Source organism: Rhinolophus hipposideros (assembly GCF_964194185.1).
Source record: "Rhinolophus hipposideros genome assembly, chromosome: X".
Classification (NCBI taxonomy): Eukaryota; Metazoa; Chordata; class Mammalia; order Chiroptera; family Rhinolophidae; genus Rhinolophus; species Rhinolophus hipposideros.
In genome coordinates, this window is record NC_138046.1 from 5,288,134 (window position 1) to 5,314,844 (window position 26,711).

The 26,711-nt window shown below is 37.7% G+C and overlaps 1 protein-coding gene across 2 annotated transcripts in view; it reads right to left on the reverse strand.

The window, feature by feature from the left end:
* Window positions 1–224: 224 nt before the first annotated feature.
* Window positions 225–26,711, reverse strand: part of VAMP7 (vesicle associated membrane protein 7) — a 43,294-nt gene continuing 16,807 nt past the window's right edge. For both annotated transcript variants that reach the window (XM_081041941.1, XM_081041942.1), the window contains exons 5-8: window positions 25,595–25,685; window positions 13,094–13,161; window positions 5,892–5,984; window positions 225–2,091 (exon numbers count right to left, since the gene is read on the reverse strand). In XM_081041941.1, coding sequence (XP_080898067.1) covers window positions 2,023–2,091; window positions 5,892–5,984; window positions 13,094–13,161; window positions 25,595–25,685 — 321 coding nt within the window. In that variant the 3' untranslated portion in view covers window positions 225–2,022. The remainder of the gene's footprint in view (window positions 2,092–5,891; window positions 5,985–13,093; window positions 13,162–25,594; window positions 25,686–26,711) is intronic.

Genomic DNA, 26,711 nt, shown 5'->3' on the forward strand with positions numbered 1-26,711 from the left:
TTTTCTTTTTTTAAAAAAAAGTAATTGTTTTGCTTGTCAATTGCAGTTGACATCCAATATTATATTAGTTTCAGGTATACAACATAGTGATTTAAAATGTCTTGTATACAAGTCACACTTCTTAATGTATTTCCAGCATAAGTAAAATACATTTGATCTGTAAACTATGGCAAAATGTCATCAGAAGTTAGAGTCCAGAAATAAATTCTAAAACAAGCAACTCATTGTATTACTCTTAAATTTTATTAATGCCTTCAGTTTGTGCATCATTTAAAACAATATATGTGCTTTAAAAAGCATTCTTATACATAAACAGATCAAGGGACAGTTAAGTAATTTACCCCTAAAACATGCACATCATTTTTACTCAGTTGTGTATAAGAAAGGGGAATAAACTTTAAGTCTTTTTCTTTGGATTAAAGACATTTGGAACTTATGATTCAGGAATGCCATGTTTTCCTGGAACAAATGCGTTTTCCAATAGGAAATGCTCATGTAATAAAAAGGCATTAGTGTTGATAAAAAGAACTGGAAAAACTTTGGAGCGCTGCACGATCACCAGGAAAAGAGTTCCAGTGGGGCCTAAAATACATGTCAAATAAATGCATCGGAAGGTGTAGAAGGAAGAACAGGTAGCATGAGCCAGATTCTGTCACACATATGTATTCAAGGCACATGACTAGGCTACACAGGTGGCTAGGCTTATAGACTAATTTGTTCTTTCATTGGGAAAATGTCAAATGTAATGTGACTTCCATTTACTGGCACTTATTGATAAATGAATGCAATTAGGTCTAGAGCAGCAGATGTCCTTTTAGATACACACCAAAAGTACATAGCGGCTCGCAGACGCCAGAGTAGACGAAGCAGTGTGATGGCATTCCAGTTTTCTTACAGTGCACTTAAATGAATGTTACACTGTCTTGGATTGTTTCTATACATCATACTGCCTACTCTCGTTTCTCAAGAGTTCTTCAGGACTAGGCAGATTAAAGGACTTACTAAACCACACGGGATGCGCCGAGTACTGAACAGCAGTCAAAGCCAAACCCTGCAGTTGACCGTGGACTATATTATATTGTTTGGGCTTTTCCCAGACTGGAAAAAATTGCCCGCACTATCTGCCTTCACACAGCGAAAATGCTAGCACATCCACTGTGGTTCTCTTCTTTTTCTTTGGTGAGCCGGAGGAATTTGCCTCCCCACTCCCTCCACTATGTGGTCTATTAACTATAAAATTGCCCTAAAATCAAGTAAAGAAAAAGAAACATACAAGACCATAACCTTCAACAATATTTAAACTATCATCTTCTCAAATCAACTGCAATGGCAAAACAGGATATCAAGCTCTGCAAGGTTTGCGAACGGTCAACCTTTTTCCTAAAAGTGAATACTAGGCGGTCAAAGATAATTAATCCCATGTGCTTCTAACAGGCTAGCAAAATGATCTCCCTCTGACTGAGATGCAATGTCTAATACTTTACCTGCTTGGGCTCCTAGAAGCAAGCAGCACGAACAATTCAATTACAGTTCCCCAAATAACAATGAATCTCCATTTATATTGTTCTCAAGTACCTAAAACTCTTCAATTACAAAAGACATAAAGATGAGACGTGAGCAATGCTCTGTCCCTTGAACACCTCTGTGCACACACACAACGTTCATCTGCAGTGTTCACAGACAGGCCATCAGACTGGTGCGTTGCACCCTGGTCATAAGCTGTGTGCACTCACAAACAAAAACGTTTCTCTACGGAGGCAACACTAGTTAACAAACCAAAGAAACAAAGGGCCTTTTTAAGGCGACTGCTGCGATAAATGGCTCAATTTGAAGTGGTCTGGAATAAACTGGTTAACAGGACAAAGAAAAATCTGGATGCATAAAACAAGATTAAAAACAGAAAAAGAAACAAGAGGGTTGAAGAGACTGGCAGACACCATCTGTCGCTATTAAAAGGCTTCAATCACAGGGAGCCTTTGACTCCTTGTTCTCTCGTACCCTTTGGTTGATGGTAACTTTTCCTTATTTCTTCACACAGCTTGGCCATGTAAATCCACCACAGAGAGGTGACACGATGATATAGATGAAGACCTGGATGGAGGAGGGAGATAATTTTATTTTCTTGAATCCATTACAGGCTTCTAACCTGTTAACAAATACTGTTCCCATCAGAGTGTGGCTGTGTAATAATACACTACACTAATCAAGTATTTTCAAAGATGGAAGCTCAATTAAATTACCCTTTCTGAAGAAGTCTCATCCACTTGAATTCTGTTGTGCTTTCTTCAGCAGGACAGAGAGCAGGGTGTGTTTGTCTTTATGGTAATTGAGAAGAATGGAGGTACGCGAGTCTCTCCTACAGAGACGCCATTGTCATAAGGATCCCAAATTGCTGTAGTTCCCTTGAAGTATGATTTTATTAAGTACAATCTTAGGCTTTATACATGGATTACGATCATAAAAAATTAAAAAGTGCGAGTAGAGACTCTACCTCTCTACCACTTGTGAGCAAGAATGTCATTACTAACCTTTCGGTGAGTAAGGACACAATAATTAGAATCACCAAATCAAAGGAAAACTGATGATAAAAGAAACACAGCAAAAACCCCAGTCCTATTAGAGATGTGTTAGCTTCTTAATTAGAGTATTGTCATTTTAAATTATGGTATTTTAATAGTATATGCTTGCTCACATCACTTCATTCCAAAAGTAGATTTATTTTAAACATCAGGTTCACTGCTATAAATTAGTCATTCTGGTGTGCTTTAAATTACAACTTTTTGAGATCTTTAAGTGACTGATGTCATTATTCACATGCTTGGGGAAAAAAAATTACGAATTCCATGCCCCCTCCCAAAAGTCATCAAACTGTTTTACCTTACTTGTCTACAAATGTTGGGAGGTGGTTTACAGCAAATTCTGCTTATTAATGAATAGGTTAATTACACTCACACACATACACATTCACACACATATACAATCACACACATACACATTCACACACATATACAGTCACACACACTCACACATGCACACACACATATTCCAATTTGATATAAAGTTGACCATTTGCCATAAGTGAAATAGAAGCATTTTTAAAGCTGAAGTACAATGTTAGGTGACAAGACCATTTGGCAAAGATTGGTATTGCACTTAGAGCCGTACTCTGCATGTGCTAAGTAATCAATAAATATAATTTGAATGCAACAACAACCCAGCTTCATAAATCAATCAAAATTCCCAGACCAAAGAAGAGGGGGAAAAAAAAGCCGAGGAGCCTAGAATGTGCCACCTGGGGACTGTGAGCAAGGAGACATTTAAGGTCATGACACAATGGCCAGTGAAACACCAACAGGTCTGTGCCTGCCCTTCTGCCAAACCTGAGGACCTCCAACAGGGATCGAGGCAAAGTGGACTGAGGCAGGGTATCTGCTCGGAGGGAACTTCGGGCTTCTGAAAATGCCAAGGGGACAGGGAGGAAAGGATGCTTGCCCAGTCACCAAGCACCCCCAAAGTCACGCATCCCTCCTCCGTCTTAGAGCAGCAGCTCTCAAATGTTTGCTCCAGGAACACTTGACACTTAAAAATTAGTGAAGACTCCAAGAGACTCTTGCTGAAGGGCGTCAAAATGATCAACACTTACCATATTAGAAATGAAAAATTTAAAAAAAGACCTAGAATGTATTTCAAAATAAAAATAATGAACCTATTACATATAGAAACTATATTTCTGTGAGGTCGGCTTTATGTGTCGACTCAGCTTGGCTTCAGTGTACTGTTTTATTCTACAGCTGTGATTAGAACTCCTAACAGTTGACTTTAAGTAAGACAGTTTATCCTATATAATCTGAATGAGCCTGACTCAACCAGTTAAAAGGCCTTAAGAGCCAAGCTGAGGTTTCCTTGAAGAAGGAATCTGCCCTTCTTGACAGCCTGCTCTACAGATTTGGGGCTTGCTTAGCCAGCTCCCAGCATTGTGTAAGTTATGTAATTCCCTGTGATATAGCTCTCATTATGTATCCAGAGAAATTCAAGGATACAGTACATCTGTTAACAAGTACAAGTTCCATAAAAACAAGGTTAAAGTTAAGAAGAAGGAAACTTCTTAGAAATCGAAAACATGGCTATACAACTAAATAAACAGAAGAGCTAGATAGCAGAATGAACAGAGCTGAAAATAAATTTAGTTTGTTGGAAGAGTTAGCTGAGTGATTCTCCCAGAATGCAATGCAAAAAGGAGTTTAAACATGCTAAAAAGGTTACTAGAGATGCAGAATACTTCAAAGAAGTCCAATAATCTGTTTACATAAGAGTTCCAAAAGAATAGCATATAGACTAATTTATACTTATAGACAAGAGGACTACTAAATAAATATTAGGAAGGTGAACTCATCATGCATTAAAAGACTACATAATAGCTTCTTAGTATTTATTCCAGAAATGAAAGAACAGTTATCCATAAACATATTTATTAATGTAATGCAATACATTAATATTAAATATAGTCACATTATCAATTCATTGGGTAAAGAAACATCATTTCCTAAACTTAAAAGCCTATTCCTGATAAAAGTTTTAGCAATCTAGAAATAAAAGTTCCTTAACTTGACAAGAAAAATCTAGTGAGAATTCATAGTAAGTATCACTCTTCTGAATGAAATATTAGAAGCATTTCAGTTAAAACTGGGAACTAAATAAAGATGCCCACTGACACCATAATTATTGAACATTGCTACTAGTAAATTCAAGAAAAAAATATAAGTTTATACAATTATATGTAGTGTATGTGTATGTGTATATATATATATATACACACATACACATACATACATACGTATATGAATTTGATGAAGTGAAAATTATTAACAGATGGTACTATAAATTTAGTTATATAGCAGGGGTCAGTAAACTACAGCCCATGGCTTGTGAGCTAAGAATGGTTTGTATAATTTTAAAGGGTTGCTTAAAAATAAGAATATGTAACAGACTGTATGTGGCCCACAAAGCTTAAAATATTTATTATCTGGCACTTTACAGAACATGTTTGCTGACTCCTGTCCTATAGCACAGTGAAGAATCAGCTAACAAACTATGGTGATTAATAAGTGGTATGCGGGGTGGACAGGTGGCTCAGTTGGTTAGAGAGCGAGCTCTGGGCAATGGGGCTGCAGGTTCGATTCCCACATGGGCCAGTGAGCTGTGCCCTCCGCGACTAGAATGAAGTCAATGAGCAGCTGCTCAGCTCCTGGGTGGCTAGATGGCTCAGCTAGTTGCAGTGCAGGCTGTCAACCACAAGGCTGCCAGTTCAACTCCTCAACTCCCACAAGGGATGGTGGGCTGCGCCCCCTGCAACTAACAACAGCAACTGGACCTGGAGCTGAGCTGCACCCCCCACAACCAAGACTGAAAGGACAACAACTTGACTTAGAAAAAGTCCCGGAAGTACACACTGTTCCCCAATAAAGTTCTGTTCTGCTTCCCCAATAAAATCTTTAAAAAAGAGGTATACAAAGTCGCCAGACACACAATACAGCAATTAGAAAAGAGAAAACAGAAATAAAGAAATAGTAAATAGAATCAACTACTAAACAGAAATATAATTAGAAAATATGGAATTAATAAGAAAATGCAATTTTAAAAGAATCCCATTTCAGTAGTGGCAAAAACATTAAATATCCAAGAATATTTGGAATGCCTTGCACAATTCCTTATAGTAAGAATTCTCAACAGGGAGATGGGGTTTAAATCAAGATAATATTCCAATGTGACTTCATAGGCAAGCCCCTGCCTTTGTAGCTCATGTTAGACTGCTCATTATTAGAAAGAATTGCACCACCCAATTTCTTAGAGATTAAAAAATAAGATCAAGCACAAAAAGGACAAAAACTTACAATTGATACAATGATGATGATGATGGTGAGCTTGAGATTCTTCATACACATGGCTCGGGCAAGATTTCTGCTGGTTGTTTTGAAGGTGACAGACTAGAAAAAAAAGCATGAATTGTTTGGTTCCTGGAACTGAGTATATGATTGATTTGCAGAAAGACCTCCAAAACTTTTACTTTCATTTACTCTGTTAAGTCCCAGTGTTTTTACCCCTCCTTCTCTTCACATGTGAGACTGGCCATTCATGATCACTAGTTCCCCCAAAGCAGTTGGAGCCCAGGGGAAAGGCTTCTCTCCTTTTCCTTCACCGTAGCCATACCCATAGTGTCAACCATCAGAAGTGGTTCCTCTTGTTGGTGGGAAAGTCTTATCCTCTATGCTTCCAATGAGAAAGGCTTCTAGGCCAGCTGGCTGCAAACACATTTGCCTGTTCTGCCCAGTATAATGCTGGGATTCTGCGCCATTAAGCCTGTTCAATTTCCACAGGAAGATAAGTTCTTACTTGTATGAGGCCAAAACCCAAAAAACTTCACTCCTTCAGTTATTCATTTTCTTTTGAAACATCAATTTCTCAGTATCAACTGAACCACTCCCACCAGGACACAAGCAGTTTAAATCAAACAAACAATAAAATTCCCTAATAGCCCAGCAATTCCACTCCTAGGTATACACCCAAGAGAGATGTATGCACAAGTTCACCAAAAGACACATACAGAAATATTTCCAACTGTGCTATTTGTCTTATCTCAAAACTGGAAACGACCCAAATGCCCATCAGCTGTACTGTGTAGTGAAGAACCTAAACTTGCCCCAAAAGGGGTCTGACGTTTGCCCTCAGCTCCTGGAAAGTAATCTTTGCTTGCCTGAGGGCCACTGGCTAGCCGAAGAGTAACAATGTCATTGAGGATGGGGACTACTCACTACAGAAAAACCAACTGTACACCTAGAGAAGTTGGACACTGGAGAGAAATCAAGCAAGTGGGCCGACAGTCAGTTGTGCTTACATAATGAGATCTCAAAAACTGATCACGAAGGCCTGGACAAACTTCCCTGCTTGACTATATTTTATACATGTTTTCACACATCTATGCTGGGACAGTAAAGCGTCCTGACTCCATGAGGGCAGGACAACAGGTACCTGTGAGTGTAACAGCTTTCATGGGGTTCTGTGAGTCCTTCTAGCCAATGATCAAACTGAGGATGGTTTGGGGAACAAATACACTTGCAGCTGGAGTCAGAACAGGCAGGTCTGGGGGACTGTGTCCTCTAAACTGTACAGTTTGTGAACGTCTCAGTTAACTGAACTCTGCAATTACTCACAAACTAAATCACAATAAAGAATCCAAGAAAGGACGATAATGTGGATCAGAAAAAGTAGTGAGCAACGAAACGAATAAACCTAAATGTAGTCGTGTGATTCAACACATCAGAGTGGAGATTCCTCTACAATCCTCAAGTCAATATATGAACACTTACAAATCACCTATTTTAAAACCAGTTCAGTTATAAGGAACAATTGTTTCACCTTACCAAAGCTTCCCTTGGGGAGTCAATTAGGGGGTAGAAGAGAACAAGAAGATATAAAAATCCCTATGAGAATGACAGGGGCAAGCTGACCAGCCTGATGATCTCTTTGCTCCATATAGATGGTTTCATTAGAAGCTGATGACTCCCTTTTAAAAAATGGGCAAAGGGCTTGAATAATTTCTCCAAAGAAGATATACAAATGGCCGATAAGCACACGAAAAGATGCTCAATGTCATTAGTCATTAGGAAAGAGCAAATCAAAACCACAATGAGATACCACTTCATAACCACCAGGATGGCTAGAATAAAAAGATGGAAAAGTGACAAGTGTTGTTGAGGATGTGGAAAAACTGATACCCTTGTATATTGCTGGCGGGAATGTAAAATGGTGCAGCAACTATGGAAAAGTTTGGCAGTCCTTCAAAAAGCTAAATATAGAACTACTGCATGACCCAGCAATTCTACTCCTAGGTACAGACCCAAAGGAACTGAACACACGGACTTGAACAGATACTTCTACATCAACATTCACAGTAGCCTTACTCACAATAGCCCAAAGATGGAGACAACCCAAAGGGTCCATCCATATTAATGGATACAAAAAATGTGGTGTGCGCATACAATGGAATATTATTCAGTCACAAAAAGAAAGGAAATTCTGACACACGCTACAACATGGATGAATCTTGAAAATATTATGCTAAGTGAAATAAGCCAGATGCAAAAGGGCAAATATTGTGGAATTCCACTTATACGAATGTACCTGGAATAGGAAAATTCATAGAGACAGTAAGTACGATTAGAACTGGGGTCTGAAGGTAAGGGGAGTGAGGAGTTACTGATTAATGGCTACAGAATTTCTGCTTGGGATGATGACTAAGTTTTGGAATTAGTGATGGTTGCACCACATTGTGAATATAATTAATGTCACTGAATTATACAGTTAAAATGGCAAATTTTATGTTATACGGGTATATATCTTAACCACAATTGAAAGAATTGTAATATTCCAGAAAACCACTGAAGTGTATACGTTAAATGATGGATCAATCATATGTCTGTGGATTATTTATCAATAAAAAATAGTTCAATAAAGCTGTTAAAAAATAAGATGTGATAAAATGAAACAATTTTTAAAATACCTGAGTAAACAAATTAAGAAAGATAAAAAGGAACAAAGACACGGGCAAATACAAACCAAAGGCCAACATATCTTACTTAAACCCAACTCTATCAATATTTACATGACATGCAGGTAGAATAAACATTTCAATTATAAACATACTCCATATATTCAAGAAGGTAGAGGAAGGCATGCACATGTTAAAGAGACACATGGGCGATATGAAACGATGTAAATCAAACTTGTGGAGATGAAAAATACATGACATGAGAGTATTAGCACATTACGAACTGCAGAAGATACGTCAACTCGAAGACATACCAATAGAAACTATCCTAAGTGAAAACAGAAAGAAAAGAGACCGACAAAAATGAGCACGGCATCAGTGAGCTCGGGACAACTTCAAGTGGCTTAAAGTACATGTAACTGGAGTCCTAGAAGGAGAGAAGAGGGATAAAAATACATTTGCAGAAATAACGGCTGTATATTCTCATGATTTGTCAAAAATTACAAACCCACAGCTCAACACACCCAAAGCTGAAGAAACATGAAAAAACCACACCAAAGCACATTACAATCAAATTTCTTAAAACCAATGATAAAAAGTAAACCTTTAAAGCACCAGGGGGATCACTTCATAGACTGTGTAGATGCCTGACCACCACGCTATACATCTGAAGCTGAAGCTGAATAATATTGAATGTCAACTATAATCATATATATATACATATATACACACACACATACATAGTCTGTAGATATATATATATATACATATACATATATATATATATAGTCATGGGATGTAGAGTATAGGGAATATAGTCAATGGTATTGTAACAGCTATACATGACATCAGAGGGGTAGTAGATTGGAGGGGCTTATCACTTTGTGAGGGGTGTAAATGTCTAATCATGTTGTTTTGTACACCTGAAATTAATAAAAAAGGAAACACCTAGAGGAGAAAAATATACATTATGTAAGAATGACAGAATTTTTGTCAGAAAGAATGTGTAAGACAGTGATGGAACACCTTTAAAATATTGAAAGAAAATACCTTTAAAATAAGGAAGTGAAATAAATAAAGGCTTTTTTGGACATACAAATGCTGAAAAGAATTCATTATTAGCAGAACTGCATTACAAAAAATGTTAAAAGACGTCCTATGGGTAGAAATAAAATGACACCAGATGAAAATTTGGATCCAGAAAAGAATGAAGTTACAAGAAATGGGTAAACAGAAAGATGTTTTTTCTTATTATTTAAATCTCTTTAAAAGATAATCAACTGTTTAAACAAAAATAATAACAATGTATTGTGAGGTTTCTAATATATGTGTAAATAAAAGTATTATAAAACAGCATCATGGCCAGGAAGGTCAGATGGAGGTATGCTATTGGAAGGTTCTTATACTATTTTGTGAAGTGAAATAATACCACGTGAAGATGGACTATGATAAGGTAATGACTTATACTGTAAACCCTAAGGCAAACATCAAATGACAAAGAGGTATAGCTAATAAGCTGATAGAGGAGGTAAAAATGGAATTTAGACAACACTCAACGAGTTGATCAGAAGGCAGATAAAGGAGGAGAAGGGAACAACGGACAGATGGTACAAATAGGAAACAAGTATCAAAATGGTAGATTTAAAACCTTCCCACAAACAAAACTCCAGGCTAAGACAGCTTCACTGGTGAATTCTTCCAAACAGCCAAGGAACAGATAATACCAACAGTACCTAAACTCTGTTGGAGGATAGAGAGAGGTCTTCCCAGCTCCTCTGATGAGGCCAGCATATCCTTGATACCAAAGCCTAAAAAGAGTAATATATTACAGACCAATATCCCTGATAAATGCAGATGCAAAATTCCTGAACAAAACAATAGCAAATCCAATAAGACGTTAAAAATAAATGTTGACTGAATAAGTTATAGTCAGTCATAGTAACTGAATAAAGGAGAAAAACCATACAATCCTTTTAATGGATGGAGAAAAACATTTGATAAAATTCATGAATAAAACTCTCAAATGAAGAACTGAAGTGAATTTCTTCCACCTGATGAAAGGACACTCATGAAACAAAAAATCTATGGTTAACAACATAATTAGTGAAAATACTGAATTTTCCCCCATAAGATGTGCTACACACAAAAATTTCCACTGTCACTGCTTGCATTCACCATTGTGTAGAAAATTCTACCCAGTGCAGTAAGGTAAGGCAAAGAAATAAAAGGCAAGAATCCACAAAAAAGCTCCAAGAAGTAATAAGTGAATTTTGCAAAGTTGCAGGATAAAAACCAGGTAAATATACAAAAATCAAGTTTATTTCTATATATTAGCAATAAATATTGAAAATGAAATTTAAAAATTTATAGACTACATAAGCATGACATTCTTAAGGGTAAATTTCACAAAATATGTGCAAGACCTGTACACCAAAAACTACCAAACATTGTTGGAAAAAAACCAAAAGATGTCCTATGCAGAAGCAGAGACATGCCATATTTATGGAAAGGAAGACGCAATGCTGGCAAGATACCAATGCTCCCTAAATTGACCTATGGATTAAATGCAATCACAATCAAAGATACAAGATTTTGTTAAAGGCAAAAAGTAAAAAGCTTATTCTGAAATATAACTGGAAATGCAAAAGACCGAAAATAGTGAAGACAGTCCTGAAGAAGAACATAGTTGGAGGACTTAGGAAATTCTATAAAGCTCTAGTTATCAATACAGTGTGGTATTGGCATAAAGGCAGACAAACAGATCAGTGAAATAAAATAGAGAATCCAGAATTCAAGCCCCACAGAGGAGAATGTATAAACAAACTGTGGTAGGCAGGTTTGTAAAATGAACAGTGAAAAATGATAAAAAAGAATAAACTATTACTACATTCAACGATGTTGATGGATCTCACAGCTATGGTGAGTAAAAGAGGCCAGACATAAAAGCGTACATAACATATGATTCCATTTCTGTACATTTTAAGAACAGGCAAAATATCGTCTAGGGTAATGTAAGTCAGAAACATGGTTACCTCTGTTGGGCATGATTACCTGGAAGGGGCATAAGTCAGCCTTCGGAGGAGCTGGAAATGTGTTCTACCTGGATCCAGGTGATGGTCATATGGGTACAGACAGATGTGAAAACTAATGAACTGTACACTTCCTAACAGTAGTACCCTTGCTGCGCCTTATCATATGTACGTTATTCCTCCAGAAAGAGAGACATCTGTTAGTTAATTAGCACCTTTTGTTATCCTGGGATGTGTAGTCAACAAAATTAAGAAGACTTTCATTTGGAAAGTACAGACTATACTAGTGCTGGTCAAATACAGACTGTTCCAGCTAAACGGGGTAACCCTCTGGGATTAGGAGTAGCGAAGAGGTGGACTGGGAACAGCAAAGACACCGGTCTGCAGATCTGGCATCGCATACTGCTTTGCCCTCTTCAGCCCCCAGCAATGGGTTCTAAAGGGAGCCACTATAGCATCCTGGGGTTTTGACTTCCTGTATGGTGCCATCCTTCCTGCAACTACCATGGGCTTTGATAAAAAACAAAACAAAACAAACAAACACAAACAAAAAACTGTTATCCTTCTAAGACATACTGTTAATGAATGTCCCAGTAAAACCAACAATAACAATAAACATTTAAATAGCTCTCACTATGTACCAGACACTGTGTTGGGCATTTTGCATGCATCCTCTGACTTAACTCTCCAAACACTATGGACTAGGTATCTCCACTTTACAGATAATCACTGAAGCACAGAGAGGTTAAGTAACTTGCCTAAGGTCACACAACCAGTAAGTGGCAGAGATGGAGTCAATCCCAGGTAGCCGGCCTCTAGAACTTGTGCGTTTAACCTCTACAATCTAGCTGCCAGTAAGAATGAACCTGATCACCCATGGGTCTGTTCCAAGGTGTAAACTTCCACTTTGCATTTCAATTTGTAATTGTAGAGACGCAAACGGTAACTGATATTTGCCCTCTTTCTATTCACCGTGTATCTATCATCTTTCCTCAAAACCTTCATCCACTAACCGGATGGAGAGTGCAAAGACACGTGGAACTGTAGCGTAAGTAGGTCACAGGGACACTGACTCCTTTAAGGCTCAGTGGCCCTTCCGGATCCTGCCTCTCGCTTGACACACGGAAGGCTAAAGCTGTCACAGTGAGCAAGAAAATGAATGAACTATCCAGTTTTCAGGATTCATAGTAGGTCGCAAGGGGCCTGAAAATTTGTTTCGTGTTTTACAAAATGTGCTTAGGAGGTGCTGAATTATGTACACATCAGTCCAAAGCATTAAACAAATTGTTTCTCTAAATTGAGTATGTTTTCCAAACCAAAGCTTAATGGGTATTAATGGGTCCTGGCTTTTTTTCTATGCCTCACTGTTATCCTTGTAATCACAATGTAATCAGATAGTGGAGGTTAGAAAAGAAAAAGAACACACTACAGTATTAAATTTAAGACATTTCCCTACTATGTTAGCTATCAACCGCACATTCTCTACATCCTGAAAAATATTATCATAGCCCATACTTACCGAATCCACGAGATTTTCTGTTTTATCTATCAATAATTCCAATCTTTCTCCTCGCTGAGCTACCAGATCTAAAAATGTTGGAAAAAGAGAAAATATCATGTTTATATTAAAAATCTGCTATTTTTGTCTTTGTTTTAAGACAAATCTTATTTTTAATTATACTTGGTATTCTTGACAATTCACACTTACTAGAGAAGCATTTATATCTTTAAGTAATAAAATACTTTAGTACAGCTTATCAATTAAAGTAGGGGTTGGCAGTTTTTTTTCTGTAAAGGGCCAGATACTAAATATCTGGCTTTATGGGCCAAACTGTCTCGGTAGCAATTACTCAACTCTGTCAGGCAGAGAAAATATGTAAACACATGGGCATGACTGTTTTCCAAGGAAACTTTATGTAGAAAAATAGGCCAGATTCTATCCAAGGAATATAGTTTACAAACCTCTAAATTAAGAGGATAATCTGAAAGTGAAAAAAAGGAACCTTCAAAATAAGTTGAGAGTTGGAGACTTCAAGAATTGTGGTGTAAGGAACTGCACAGATGCTCTGTCCAACAAAACAACCAAAACCAGAAGAAATAAAAATAAAAACAAACAACAAACCATTTCAAGTCTCTGAAAACTGGGACTGTCCTAAGGACATACAGCAAATGAAGGAACATTTATGGAAGAAAATCAACTAATTCTCAGTAAGAACAGTGAGTCTATGGCATTTAAACCAGGACCTGCTCTAACCCAAAGCTCAGAGATGGAAGCTCTGTTCCTGGCAAGTAAAGCCGGGGGGTTCTCTTTCTCCTGAGGTCCCAGGCAAAAGCTATGTTTCCTACCCAGGAGGGCACCTCATCAGCATCTGTCCTCCTATCCTACCCCAACCACCCCAAGCCACAAGATGCAGAAGTTCTCCTCCAGCAAGGCACAGGTGATAGATAGGTCTAGGGCTCCCTTCCTCCACTTAGCCCCAACACACAGGGCAGAAGCTCAAGTGGCAGGCCGAGAATACTGGGCCCCGAGTGCCCTTGCCCTGACTTACTCATACAGCAGAGGTTCCATGCTGGCACAGGCAAGCCAAAAAGACCACAAGTTACCTAGCACTCCACAGGTAGAGCAAGGGTGTCACTCCAAGAGAAGTAGTCCACTGCCCCTACCCACAGCTCTAGAGCAGTGGCTTGGGGATTGTTCCCAGGCGGACTGGCAGGCCTTAGGAACAGAGAGCTTTCCTAAGAGAACAGACTTTATCTGGAACAGAGCATGGGGAAGGTCAAGCCTAAGGATGCTGTCAAAACAATGGAGATAAGCAATTAAGATGCAGCTTCATGAGAACCACAAGTAAAGCCACAGGCCAGCCGGAAGTTTAACGGAGAGTATCAGGGGAAGAGACAGCTAAGAACCCTCCTGAGGTCAGAACAAATGTCTAAGACTGGCCACAAAGACAAGGCAGCCCAAATCTAATTAGATCAGACTGGAGCAATTTATGTCTGGGGAACTGCTGGAAAAAAATAGAGCAATTAGCCTGCAATTAGTAGAGGCTAATAGCTGGGCGAGACACCAACAGGAGCAGACTAGCTAGAAGCACAACAGGGAGATCAGGAAAAGAGACACTCAATGAGAGCCATGTCATTCCAGGGTGACTGTGTGCATGCTCAAGGTTGTTCCCTCTGAGAAGTGCCATGAGAGGCTGCACACTGTGGGAGAAACACACTTAAAAAAAAAAAGTCCAGCCCAATCACTAAATAAATAATCAAGCAAACAACAAACCCTGGGGATTGAGAATCAGTGCCCAGAGTTGCTATATTATCTAAAATGTCCATCTTTCAACAACACAAAAATTATGAGATAAAAAACAAACAGGAAAGTGTGACCCATGCACAGGACAAAAAGCAGAGATTAGAAACTTACTTAGAGGGGGCTCAGCCGTTGGATTTTAAAGTAACAGAAGGAAAGCACATGGGATGGACTGAAAGTAGTCGCACAAAAGGAAATTTATAGCAGTAAACACCTACATTAAAGAGAAGATGTTATATCCACTGAATTGTGTCCCCCCAGATTCATATACTGAAATCTTAGCACCCAATGTGATGACAGTTGGAGATGGGCCTTTGGGAGGTGATTTAGTTTAGATGAGGTCATGAGGGCTTATGACGGGATAAGTGCCCTTATAAGAAGAGACACCAGAGGGCGTTCTCGTGTTCTCGCTCGCTCGCTCTCTCTCCCTCCCTCCCTCCCTCCCTCTCTCTCTCCCTCTCCCTCTCCTTCTCCCTCTCCCTCTCTCTCTCTCTCTGTCTCTCTCTGAATACAGACATAAAATAGTCTCCAATAAAATACTAGCAGAATAAATCCAGCAATATATAAAAAGGATTATAGGGGTGGCTGGTTAGCTCAGTTGGTTAGAGTGGGGTGCTCTTAACACCAAGGTTGCCAGTTCGATCCCCACATGGGCCACTGTGAGCTGTGCCCTCCACAACTACATTGAAACAACTACTTGACTTGGAGCTGATGGGTTCTGGAAAAACATATTTAAAATAAAGTTTAAAAAATAAAAATAAATAAAAAAGGATTATAGACCATTATGAAGTGGCATTTATTTTAGAAATGCAAGGTTGATTTAATATCCAAAAATCACTTATTGTAATATAGTGTATTAATAGAATAAAGGACAAAAACCAGATGATCATTTCAATAGATACAAAAAAGCAGTTGACAAAATCCAACACCTTTTCATTATAAAACCACTCTACAAACAGGAAATAGAAGGGCACTTCCTAAATCTGATAAACGGCATCTATGAAAGAACCACAACTAATATCATCCTTAATTGTGAAAGACTCCTTAAGACCAGGAATAAGACAAGGATGTCCAATCTTGCCACTTTTATTTGACATACTGGAGGTTCTAGAAACAGCAACTGGGAAGGAGAAAGAAATGAAAGGCATCCATATTGTAAAGGAAGAATTAAACCCTATGTCTATTTTCAGATGATATGATCCTGTATATAGAAAATCATAAGGAATCCACTGAAAAGCTTTTAGAACTAATAAAGAAGTTGTCCAAGGTTGCACAATACAAGATCAGTATAGAAAAATCACCTGTATTTCTATACATGAGCAATGTGTGCTCCTGAGTGCAATGGCAAGAGCGAGTGCCAGTAAAAGGCTCTCAGAATATCAGACCAGGGGCTGTGGACAAAGGTGAAACCATAAAATTGAGCTGTAGTGCCATCTTCTGGAAAACAAAAGAGAGGTTTCCAGGAGTCAGCCTGGTGAGTTTAAGACCAGAAAAGATATAAAAGTTTAAGAATTCTGCCACAAGAGGGAGCAAGAAGCATAGAGGTGTATCCGTACAAGGTTGACAAAACTCCAGATATGAGAGGACCGATGAACAGTATTTCCCACCTGAAGGCAACTAGTAAAGATATGAGGGGGTGTCTGATACTTCAAATGAGAAAGCAGCAATACAAAACTCCACGGAACATTAAGAACCAAGGAACTCTTAGACACAGACAATAGTTTAGTGGTTACCAGAGGGTAAGGGGGGAGAGGGGTGGAAGATGAGGGTAAGAGGGATCCAATATGTGGTGATGGAAGGAGAACTGACTCTGGGTGGTGAACACACAATGGGATTTATACATGATGTAATACAGAATTGTACACCTGAAATCTATGTAATTTTACTAACAATTATTACCCCAATAAACTTTAGAAAAAAAAGAATCAAGGAAGCATGTCATCACCAAAAGGTAACAATCATCCTCTGATAACTGAAATCAGACACAAAATTTTGTGATCGAGCTCATAAAGAATTCAAAATAGCTGTTTTGTGGAAATTCAAGGTACAAGAAAACACAGAAAGGCAATTCAATGAAATCAGGAAAGCAGTACATGAACAAAATCTGAAATTTAACAAAGAGATAGAAATCATAAAGGAGAACCAAACAGAAATTCTGGAGCTGAAGAATTCAATGAATGAAATGAAAAAAAATGCAATAAAGAGCATCCACCAGAGAGTAGATCCAATGGAAAACAGGGTAGGTGAGCTAGAGGATAGGAAGCTTGAAATAACCCAATCAGAAGATAATAACAACAAAGAACACAAAAGAGCAAAGAATGCCTATGTGATCTACATAAGACTCCATCAAAGGTACACATATTAGAATAAGCGGTGTTCCTGAAGGAGAAGGGTGGTAAAATTCGGTAGATTGTGACATTAAAAATCTAACAGAGTAGGAGCAAATGGGGAGCTTTTGTGTGTGATTGAAGTTAAGCTGCTATCAGCTTAAAATGGACTATTAGGTTGGTGCAAAAGTAATTGTGGTATTTGCAATTATTTTTAACCTTTTAAATCGCAATTACTTTTGCACCAACATTTATCAATCATTTGTTTTAGGTAAGCCGCATGGTAACCACAAAACAAAAACCTAGAGTCGATTCACAAAAGATAAAGAAATGGAAAATAGAGTATACTACCACAGAAAATCACCAATTTCAAAATGAAGGCAGAAATACAGGGAAAAAGGAACAATGAAACTACAAAGCAACCAAAAAGCAATGGATACGATGGAATTAGTAAATCCTTACATATAAATAATTACTCTAATTATAAATGCATTTAATTCTGCAATCAAAAGGCACAGAGTAACTGGGTGGATAAAAAAAGCCCAAATATATGCTGCCTACAAGAGACTCACTTCAGATTTAAGTACACTCATAGTGGTGGAATGGAAAAAGATAATCCACACAAGCAGAAACCAAAAGAAGGTGAGGATAGGTACACTTATATCAAAAAAATAAGACTGTATGCCAAGAACAGTAATAAGAGACAAATAAGGTCATTACATAACAAGAAAGTGGCCAATACATCAAGAAGATATGACAATCATAAATATATACACACACAACATCGGAGAAGTATCTTAAGCAAACACTACCAAATCTGAAGACAGCAACAGACAACAATATAATAATAGGTGGGGAACTCAATACCCCACTTTCAGCAATGGATAGATCATCCAGACAGAAAATCAACAATGAAATATTGCACTTGAACCATACATTACACTACACAGACCGAAACAGACATGTACAGAACATTTCGTGCAACAGCAGCAGAATGCAGGTTCTTCTGAATTGCACAAACAACATTCTCCACGATAGATCAGATGATAGAACACAAAACAAGTCTTCACAAATCTAAGAAGACTGAAATCATACTACCTATCTTTTACAACCACAATGGTTTGAAACTAGAAATCAACGATAGGAAGGCTGGAAAATCTACAAATATGTGCAAACTAAACAACACACTCCCGAACAGCCAGTAGGTAAAAGAAGAATTCAAAAGGGAAATAAAAAATACCTCAAAACAAATGAAAATGGGAACACAACACACCAAAACCTATGGGCTGCTGAAAAAGCAGTTCTTGACTCTGGGTGGTGAACACACAATGTGATATATAGATGATGTATTACAGAATTGTACACTTGAAACCTATGTAATTTTACTATCCATTGTCAACCCAATAAATTTTAATTAGAAAAAAACAAAGAAGACAATAATCAGATAATATTTGAATTAAAAACATCAACCAATATAAAAAAAGAAAACACCAGTTCTGACAGAAAAGTTTATAGTTATAAATGCATATATTAAGACTACAGAAAGATCTCAAATAAATAACATAACTTTACATCTCAAGGAACTAGAAAAAGAACTAAGCCCAACCTTAGATGGAAGAAAATAACAATAAGAGAGGAAAGAAATGAAATAGAGACCAGAAAAACAACAGAAAAGATCAACGAAGCTAAGAGCTGTGTTTTTTTTGAAAAGATAAACAAAATCGACAAACCTTTAGTTAGACTAAGAAAAAAAAAGAAGACTCAAATAAATAAAATCAGAAATGTGGACAAAAAATATGTACATATGCACAGTGGAATACTACTCAGCCATAAAAAAGATGAAACATTGCCATTTGTGACAGCATGGTGGATACTGACAGTATTCTGCTAAGTGAAGGACGTCAGACTGAGAGGACAAAAATCGTATGATTTCACTCAGATGTGGCATATAAAACGAAAATTAACAAACTAACAAAACAAAACTAACTCGCAGATACAGGTCACAGAATGGTGGTTACCAGAGGGGAACAGGGTGGGGGAAGGGTGAGGCAGGTAAAGGGGGTCAAATATATGCTAACTGAAGGAAACTACTCTTCGGGTGGGGATCATGCAATAGAGTACACACAGATATCCAATTATAGTCTTGTACACTTGAAAATTAAATAATGTTGTTAACCAATGTTACCCCCAATAAATTCAATAAATAAATTAACAAAATCAGAAGTAAAAAAAGAGACATTACAGCTGATATTACAGAAATACACAGGATCATAAGACATTACTATGAACAATTATATGCCAACAAATTGGATAACCTAGAAGAAATGGACATACAGTTTACCCTTGAACAGCATGGGTGTTAGGGGCACTGACCCTCCCCCCCACATGCAGTCAAAATTCCATGTATAACTTAAATCAGCCCTCCGCATCCACAGATTCCCAACTGCAGATCAAATACTGTTTTCAATCCACGGCTGGCTGAATCTGTGGATGCAAAACTGGGGGGTATGGAGGGCTGACTGTGTATTTTTTTGGGGGGGAAAATCCACATCTAGGTTGGACCCGTGCAGTTGAAACCCATGCTGCTCAGGGGTCAACTGAATTCCAAGAAACATATAATCTCCCAAGACTGAATCAGGAAGAAATAGAAACTGAACACTCAAAGACCTCAAAATAGCCAAAGCAATCCTGAGAAAGCAAAGCCAGAGGCATCACACTTCTTGATTTCAAACTATAACAAAGCTATAGTAATTAAAAACAGCATGGTATTGGCATATAGACACATGGACCAATGGAAAAAAACATTCAGCCCCAAAATAAAGCCCCACATATACGGTCAACTAAGATTTGACAAGGGAGCCAAGAATGCTAACAGGGGGATAGTCTCTTTAACAAATGATGTGGGAAAATTGGATAATCACTCGCAGAAAACTGAAACTGGTCTCCTATACACAGGAGGTCCTCAAATTACATCATTTCATTATAACATTGATGAGAAGGAAAAAACTGATGCCTGGCCAGGGCCCCCATCTGTGTAGAGTTTGCACGTTCTCCCCATGTGTGTGGGTTTTCTCCAGGTACTCTGGTTTCCTCCCATAGCCCAAAGATGTACATGTTAGGTTAATTGGTAAGTGTAAACTGTGTGTGTGTGTGTGTGTGTGTGTGTGTGTGTGTGTGTCTGTGATGGGATAGCATCTTTTCCAGGGAGGGTGCCCGCCTTGCACCCTGAGCTACCAGGAGAGGCTCTGGCCATCCGCAACCCTGAACTGGAATAAGCCAGTTGGAAAATAATTCTACTTCTTCTTATTAATCTTTCTTAAATGTAGGTATATCTCACACTCATTTCAATGTTTAACATTAGAAGTGTTTTGGATCTTTCTTTAGAAGTTTGGTGCTATTTTTGAGACCAGAAATATGCTGTAGGAACTTAACTCTTGTTTATATCAATTAGCCTATGGTCAAACTGGTTTCACTGTATGTCTTTTCACTTAAAGTTACAGTTTCCAAGAACCCATGGATGATGGTAAGTGAGGGCTTACAGTACACCACTCAACAAAAAATTAACTCAAAATAGATTAAAGACTTAAATGTAAGAACTGAAACCATAAAACGCCTAGAAGAAAACATGGGAAGAAACTCCTTGACATTGTTCTTGGCAATGGTTTTTTAGGATATGACACCAAAGCACAAGCAACAAAAACAAAAATCAGCAAGTGGGATTATATCAAACTAAAAAGCTCTATTCAGCCAAAGAAACCATCAATAAAATGAAAAGGCAGCATACAGGATGGGAGAAAATATTTACAAACCATATATTGGATAAGGGGTTAATATCCAAAATATACAAAGAATTCATACAACTCAGTTACAAAAACCCAACAAGCCAATGAAAAACGGGCAGAATTTTTTCATTGGCTGAATAGACATTTCTCCAAAGAGGACCCACAGATGGCCAATAGACATATGAAAAGACAATCAAAGTCATCAGGGAAATGCAAGTCCAAAGCACAATGAGATTCCACCTCACACCTGTCATGATGGCTGTCACCAAGAAGAGAAGAGCTAACCAGTGCTGGCAAGCACATGGAGAAAGGGAACGCCTTTGCTCTTTTGGTGGAAATGTAAACTGGTTCAACCAGGTTTCTCAAAAAATTAAAAATACAACTACTATATGATCTAGCAATTCCACTTCTGGGTATATAGCCAAAGGAAATATAAACAGGATTTTGTAAAGATAACTGCACTCCCATGTTTTTTTAGCATTATTCATAATAGCCAAGACATGGAAACAACCTAAGTACTCATTAATGGACGAATGGATAAAGAAAATGGGGTGTGTGTGTGTGTGAGTGTGTGTGTGTGTGTGTGTGTGTGTGTGTGAGACTGACATAACTACACACACACAAATATTGAGCCATGAGAAAGAAGGAAATCTGTGCAACAGCACAGGTGGACCCTGAAAGCACTATGCCTTGTGAGATAAACTAGACAGAGAAAGACAAATATTGTCTATTACTTATGTATGGACTCTAAAATTGCTGAACTCATAGAAACAGAATGGAATGGTGGTACCAAGGGAGAAACTGGGGAGGTATTGTTAAAGGGCACAACCTTGCAACAAGACGAGGAATGTGTTCTGGAGATCTAATGCCAGCACAGTGATGACAGCCAAGAGTACAGTATTATAAACTTCAAAACTGCTAAGAGACTGGATCTTAAATGTTCTCACCACAGAAGAATAATTTATGTGATGTGATAAATGTCAGCTAAAGCAAAGGTGGTAATCATCTCGCAGTATTATAAATGTATTAAATCAACACATTATACATCTTCAACTCACAGGATATTGTATATATCTCAATAATTTTAAAAAAAGGACAAGTGGGGATTTTTAGGCAATGAGCAGAGTGAGGGGGTAGCCACTGGATGGAAAATTACTAAGAGAAGAAAACAAGTATAGGGCACTCTTGCTAAACCAGCCTAAATGGATCTCCGTAAAGGCAGGACAAAGATTTCTACATAAAAGGTAGGTGATTAGGAACTGGATCAGCTATGAAGGGTGATAAGATATCAAGGGTAGGGGATTGACTTAGGATTCTTTGCTAAGACTGGCTTAGGCAGGCAGAGGACAGAGTCCAAGGATGAGGCCTGGTCAAACAGAAGGCTCAGAGCAGCCTGTCCAATGTTTGGTCAAGCAGAGTCCTTGTCATGTAAGACTTGTACACTGAAAATTATAAAATATTGTTGAAAAAAAACTTAAAGAAGATCTAAATAAATGAAAAAGCATCTCGTGTGCATGGATCAGATGTTTAATATGGTTAAACGGGCAATACTCCCCAAATTGATCTACAGATTCAGAACGATCCCTATCAAAATCCCAGCTCCTTTGCCTGCAGAAACTGACAGGCTCACTTTAAAATTCTTACGGAAATGATAGGTACTCAGAACAGCCAAAGCAATCCTAAAAAAGAAGAGCAAAGTTGGAAGACACATACTTCCTGACTTTAAAACTTACTACACATGTACAATAATCATGACAGTGTAGTACTGGCATAAAGACAGACATACAGATTAAATGGCATGGAACTGAGAGTCCAGATAAACCCATACATCTATGAATAACTGATTTTTGATAAGAGTGCTAAGACCATTCAATGGGAAAAGAAATATCTCTTCAACAAATGGTGTTGGGTACAACTGGATGTACACAATTGAGAGAATTAATTTGGACCCCTTCCTTACTTTATACATAACCATTAACTCAGAATAGATCATAGACCAAATGTTCAGAGCTAAAACTACAAAATTCTGAGAAGAAAACAAGAGAGTAAATCTTTGTGACCTGGCTTAAGCAATGGTCTCTTAAATATGGCATCCAAAGGACAAGCAACAGAAGAAAAAAATAAATTGAACTTCATCAAAATTAACAAAAAGTAGTAACCAAACGTCCCCAAAATGTCCATCAACTAATAGATGGTAAATAAAACTTATCAATACAATGGAATATTATTCAGCCATTACAAGGAATGGAGTACTGATATATGCTACAACATGGACCTCAAAATCATTATGCTGAGTGAAAGAAGCCAAGATACAAAAGGCCACATATTATATGATTCCATTTACATGAAATTTCCAGAATAGGCAAATCTATAGACAGAAAAGAGGTTAATTGTTGCTTAAGTCTGGAGGTGAGGGGAAAAAAAGGAGTGAGTGTAAGTGGGTACAGGATTGCTTTTGGGGGTGATGAAAATGTTCTAAAATTGACTGTGGTGATGGTTTCACAATTCTGTGGTTACAGTAAAAACCACTGGCTTGTATACTTTAAATGGGTGAATTGTATAAGTGAGTTGTATCTCAATGAAACTGGTAAAAAAATCAAATCAAAGGGAGATGGTTAGAAACATTTTTGATTACAGTTTTAATCTGCTGTTTATATTATTCTAAAACTAAGTAAGTCTAAAAGCTGATGAAAGAGGTTCATTTTCTGGAAACATTATGCATCTGCAATGAATAATATTGTAGTAGTTGGCTGCTTCCGCTTTCAGGCAAAATAAAGATGTTTAGAGACCAACAAAAGGGGAAAATAAATATTAGTAGTTTTTTCAATAGGTTCTCTTGTCTGCATCTAAATATAGAATTAAAACTAAAATCAGTAAAAGGAAATCACTTCAAATAGCCAAGAGACATACCTATCAAGAACCACAAAAATGTCTCTGCCTTTTGAGTATTAATCTCGTTCCTGGAAATGAATCTTAAGAAAATAATAAAAAAAAAACATAATGGGTATAACATTTCTATCAGAACTGTTATTAGAACACGATCCTCTAAATCAGGAGGACTGCTGCCAAAGAGGGCTTGCTACTGCTTTACCTAAGTCTCTAAGCACACTGTTCAGCCCAACGGGCATTTTCAAGGTCAGACGTTCATGAAGGAAGCACAGTGCTTACACTCGGAAGCGAGCTCCTTGTGTGGGTGTAAAACAGCACCCTGGGTACCACAGCTCTAAAGAGTCAGTGTCCCAAATAAGGACACAATTGGTAACCTATGACATAACTCAATGAAACACTACATGAGCATAACGTAGACTAACAATTGCTAACAGTCACTCAGCTCTTACTGTGTGCCAGGCACGGTACAAAGTGCTTTTACATACATTACCTCCTTTACTCTGGTACCCTCAGGTTCCATTACCTCCCTTTTGTACATTAGGAAATAAAGCTCTCAGAGGTTAGAGAATTGGTCAAGGGCTAACAGCAAGCAGGAGTGAAATCAGGACTCAATTTCAGGCATGTCTGCCTCCACAAAACTGAATCTAAACTATGACCACAACTATGTATACATGTGGATAAAAATGGAAAGGAAAGAAAATGGAAATGAGTCTTTAGGATGGTGAGACCAAAAGTACATTTCTAAAAATGTCCTTTCGTAATGTGTAACTGTTCTAATAATATAAAAATAACTCAAATGCTAAATCCAAAATTTTAAGTAAATGGACATTTATAAAATTTGATAATGTCTCAATTAAATATCTTATAAAACAATTACATAATCACTTCTGTTTAATTTTATAAAAGTTATTGTCTGTGAGATATTCATTCCCCTTAGAAGATGTATTTGAAGGAGTGGTTCTCAAACTTGAGTATGTGCTGGAATTCTCCAAAAGGCTTGTGAAAACAAAGATTGCTGAGCTTCACTCCCAGAGTTTCTGATTCAGTAGGTCTGGGTCGGGGCCTGAAAATCTGCATTTCTAACAGGATGCCAGGAGATGCTGCTGCTGCTGCTGGCCCTAGGACTACACTTTGAGAACCAGTGCTTTTTAAAAAATTAGCATCGTCCTAAATCGAAATACCACTGAATAATTAAAAATAAACTTGATGCATTTCTCTGGATTATTTTAATGTGCTAAACAGGTTCTTGACAAAACACAGGCTGATGAAATTTATATCACAGTTCATACTTTGGAAGGCTATAACAGTTTTTTGGTCCAATTCTGTTTTTCTCTTAATCAAGAGCCATAAACTTTCTAAGGATGTCAAATAGTTATACTTGAAGTATCTAGTAGTGATAACATCAGCCATCTGAGTATCTCTACCCAAAACTGACTAAACGATGGTAAGCTGCTGGACTGTTGTCAGGGTGTCAGAAATTAGTTTTGCTAAGTAAATTAACAAATTTAGAGTGAAGAACAGTTGTAAGTACTGAAAAGAAACTATTCATAGACTGGACCGCCTCACAGATAATTCATCTCTACATCTCACCTGACAATTAGCTTCCAACAGTAAGAATAAGGAAGTTCTGTTTCAGCCTCTCTAGAATAATTTGACCCCAATCACGTGTACTATTACCTTTTTTTTGCCCACGTGCGTATGGACTATGCCATGAAACATACCTATGTTTCTGACCATGATTCCTTTCAGTTCATCCACTTGGGCTTGAGTCTCCATCACTTTGTCTAGGCCCTTATTCTCAGAGTGATGCTTCTATAAGAAAATAATATTTAACTTATGGTATCCACACATTATTTACAATAGGAAAACAAAAAGAAGAGGAATGATGTTGAGAAATGCTACAATATTATGTCTCTATTAATACAAAAGATACATGTCACTTCATTCAAAAACTGTTACCAGACCTAGCGAAAAATACAGGCAGCACACACAAAAAATGCTGCCACATGAAATGTGTTCCAGTACAAAACTACCACCTTATTTTAAATTAAATAAAGCTAAGTGTATTACAACATATCAAATATAAATCTGAGACTCTTGGAGCAGAAGCAGGGGGTGATATGGTCTGTGCTCAGACAAGGAAGAAAGAAGAAAAGATGACTAGAGTTGGGGCAAGAAGAACAGGACAGAGAAAGGGCACCCTCAATTGTTCCCCACTTCTTGGGTATCGTGAGGTAGGGGATGGCCCAGCTTCTGAGCATCTGTTCTTGTCTTATCTGATCCGGGATCAGATATGCTTCCTATTTTCATTGCCTTCTTATAGGACCTATAAATGTAAAACACTGATGATAGTATGTATTTTAAAATTATCATCCACTGCTAACAATTATGGAGTAATTAATAAAGGATATTCCAGTCACTTCACGGTGCCAAATGCTTCAAGTAGGGGATATTATTTAATCTACCCAAAACCTCTATCATGAAGATGCTATTATTATCTCCATTTATAGATGAGGAAATGGGTACAGATTTATTCAGAGGGTCACACACAGAACTGGAGCTAATGACAAACTGGCTAAGTTGAAAGCCTAGCTGCCAGCTGACCCTATTTACTTTATGTGCTGGTACATTTTTGTTGGTGACATTTTACATAGTTTCCTGTATATGAATGTTTCCTAGTGAGAAGTATAAAACAAACCAACTGACTGAATAATAAAGATTTATAACTAGGTAAAGAAACTTCGTCTCCAGAGGAATGCATATTTCAAAGTATAATACTCAAAAATCTAGAGTAAAAAAGAACACTCACAGAAGAAGTGAAAAGGAAAGTATACAATT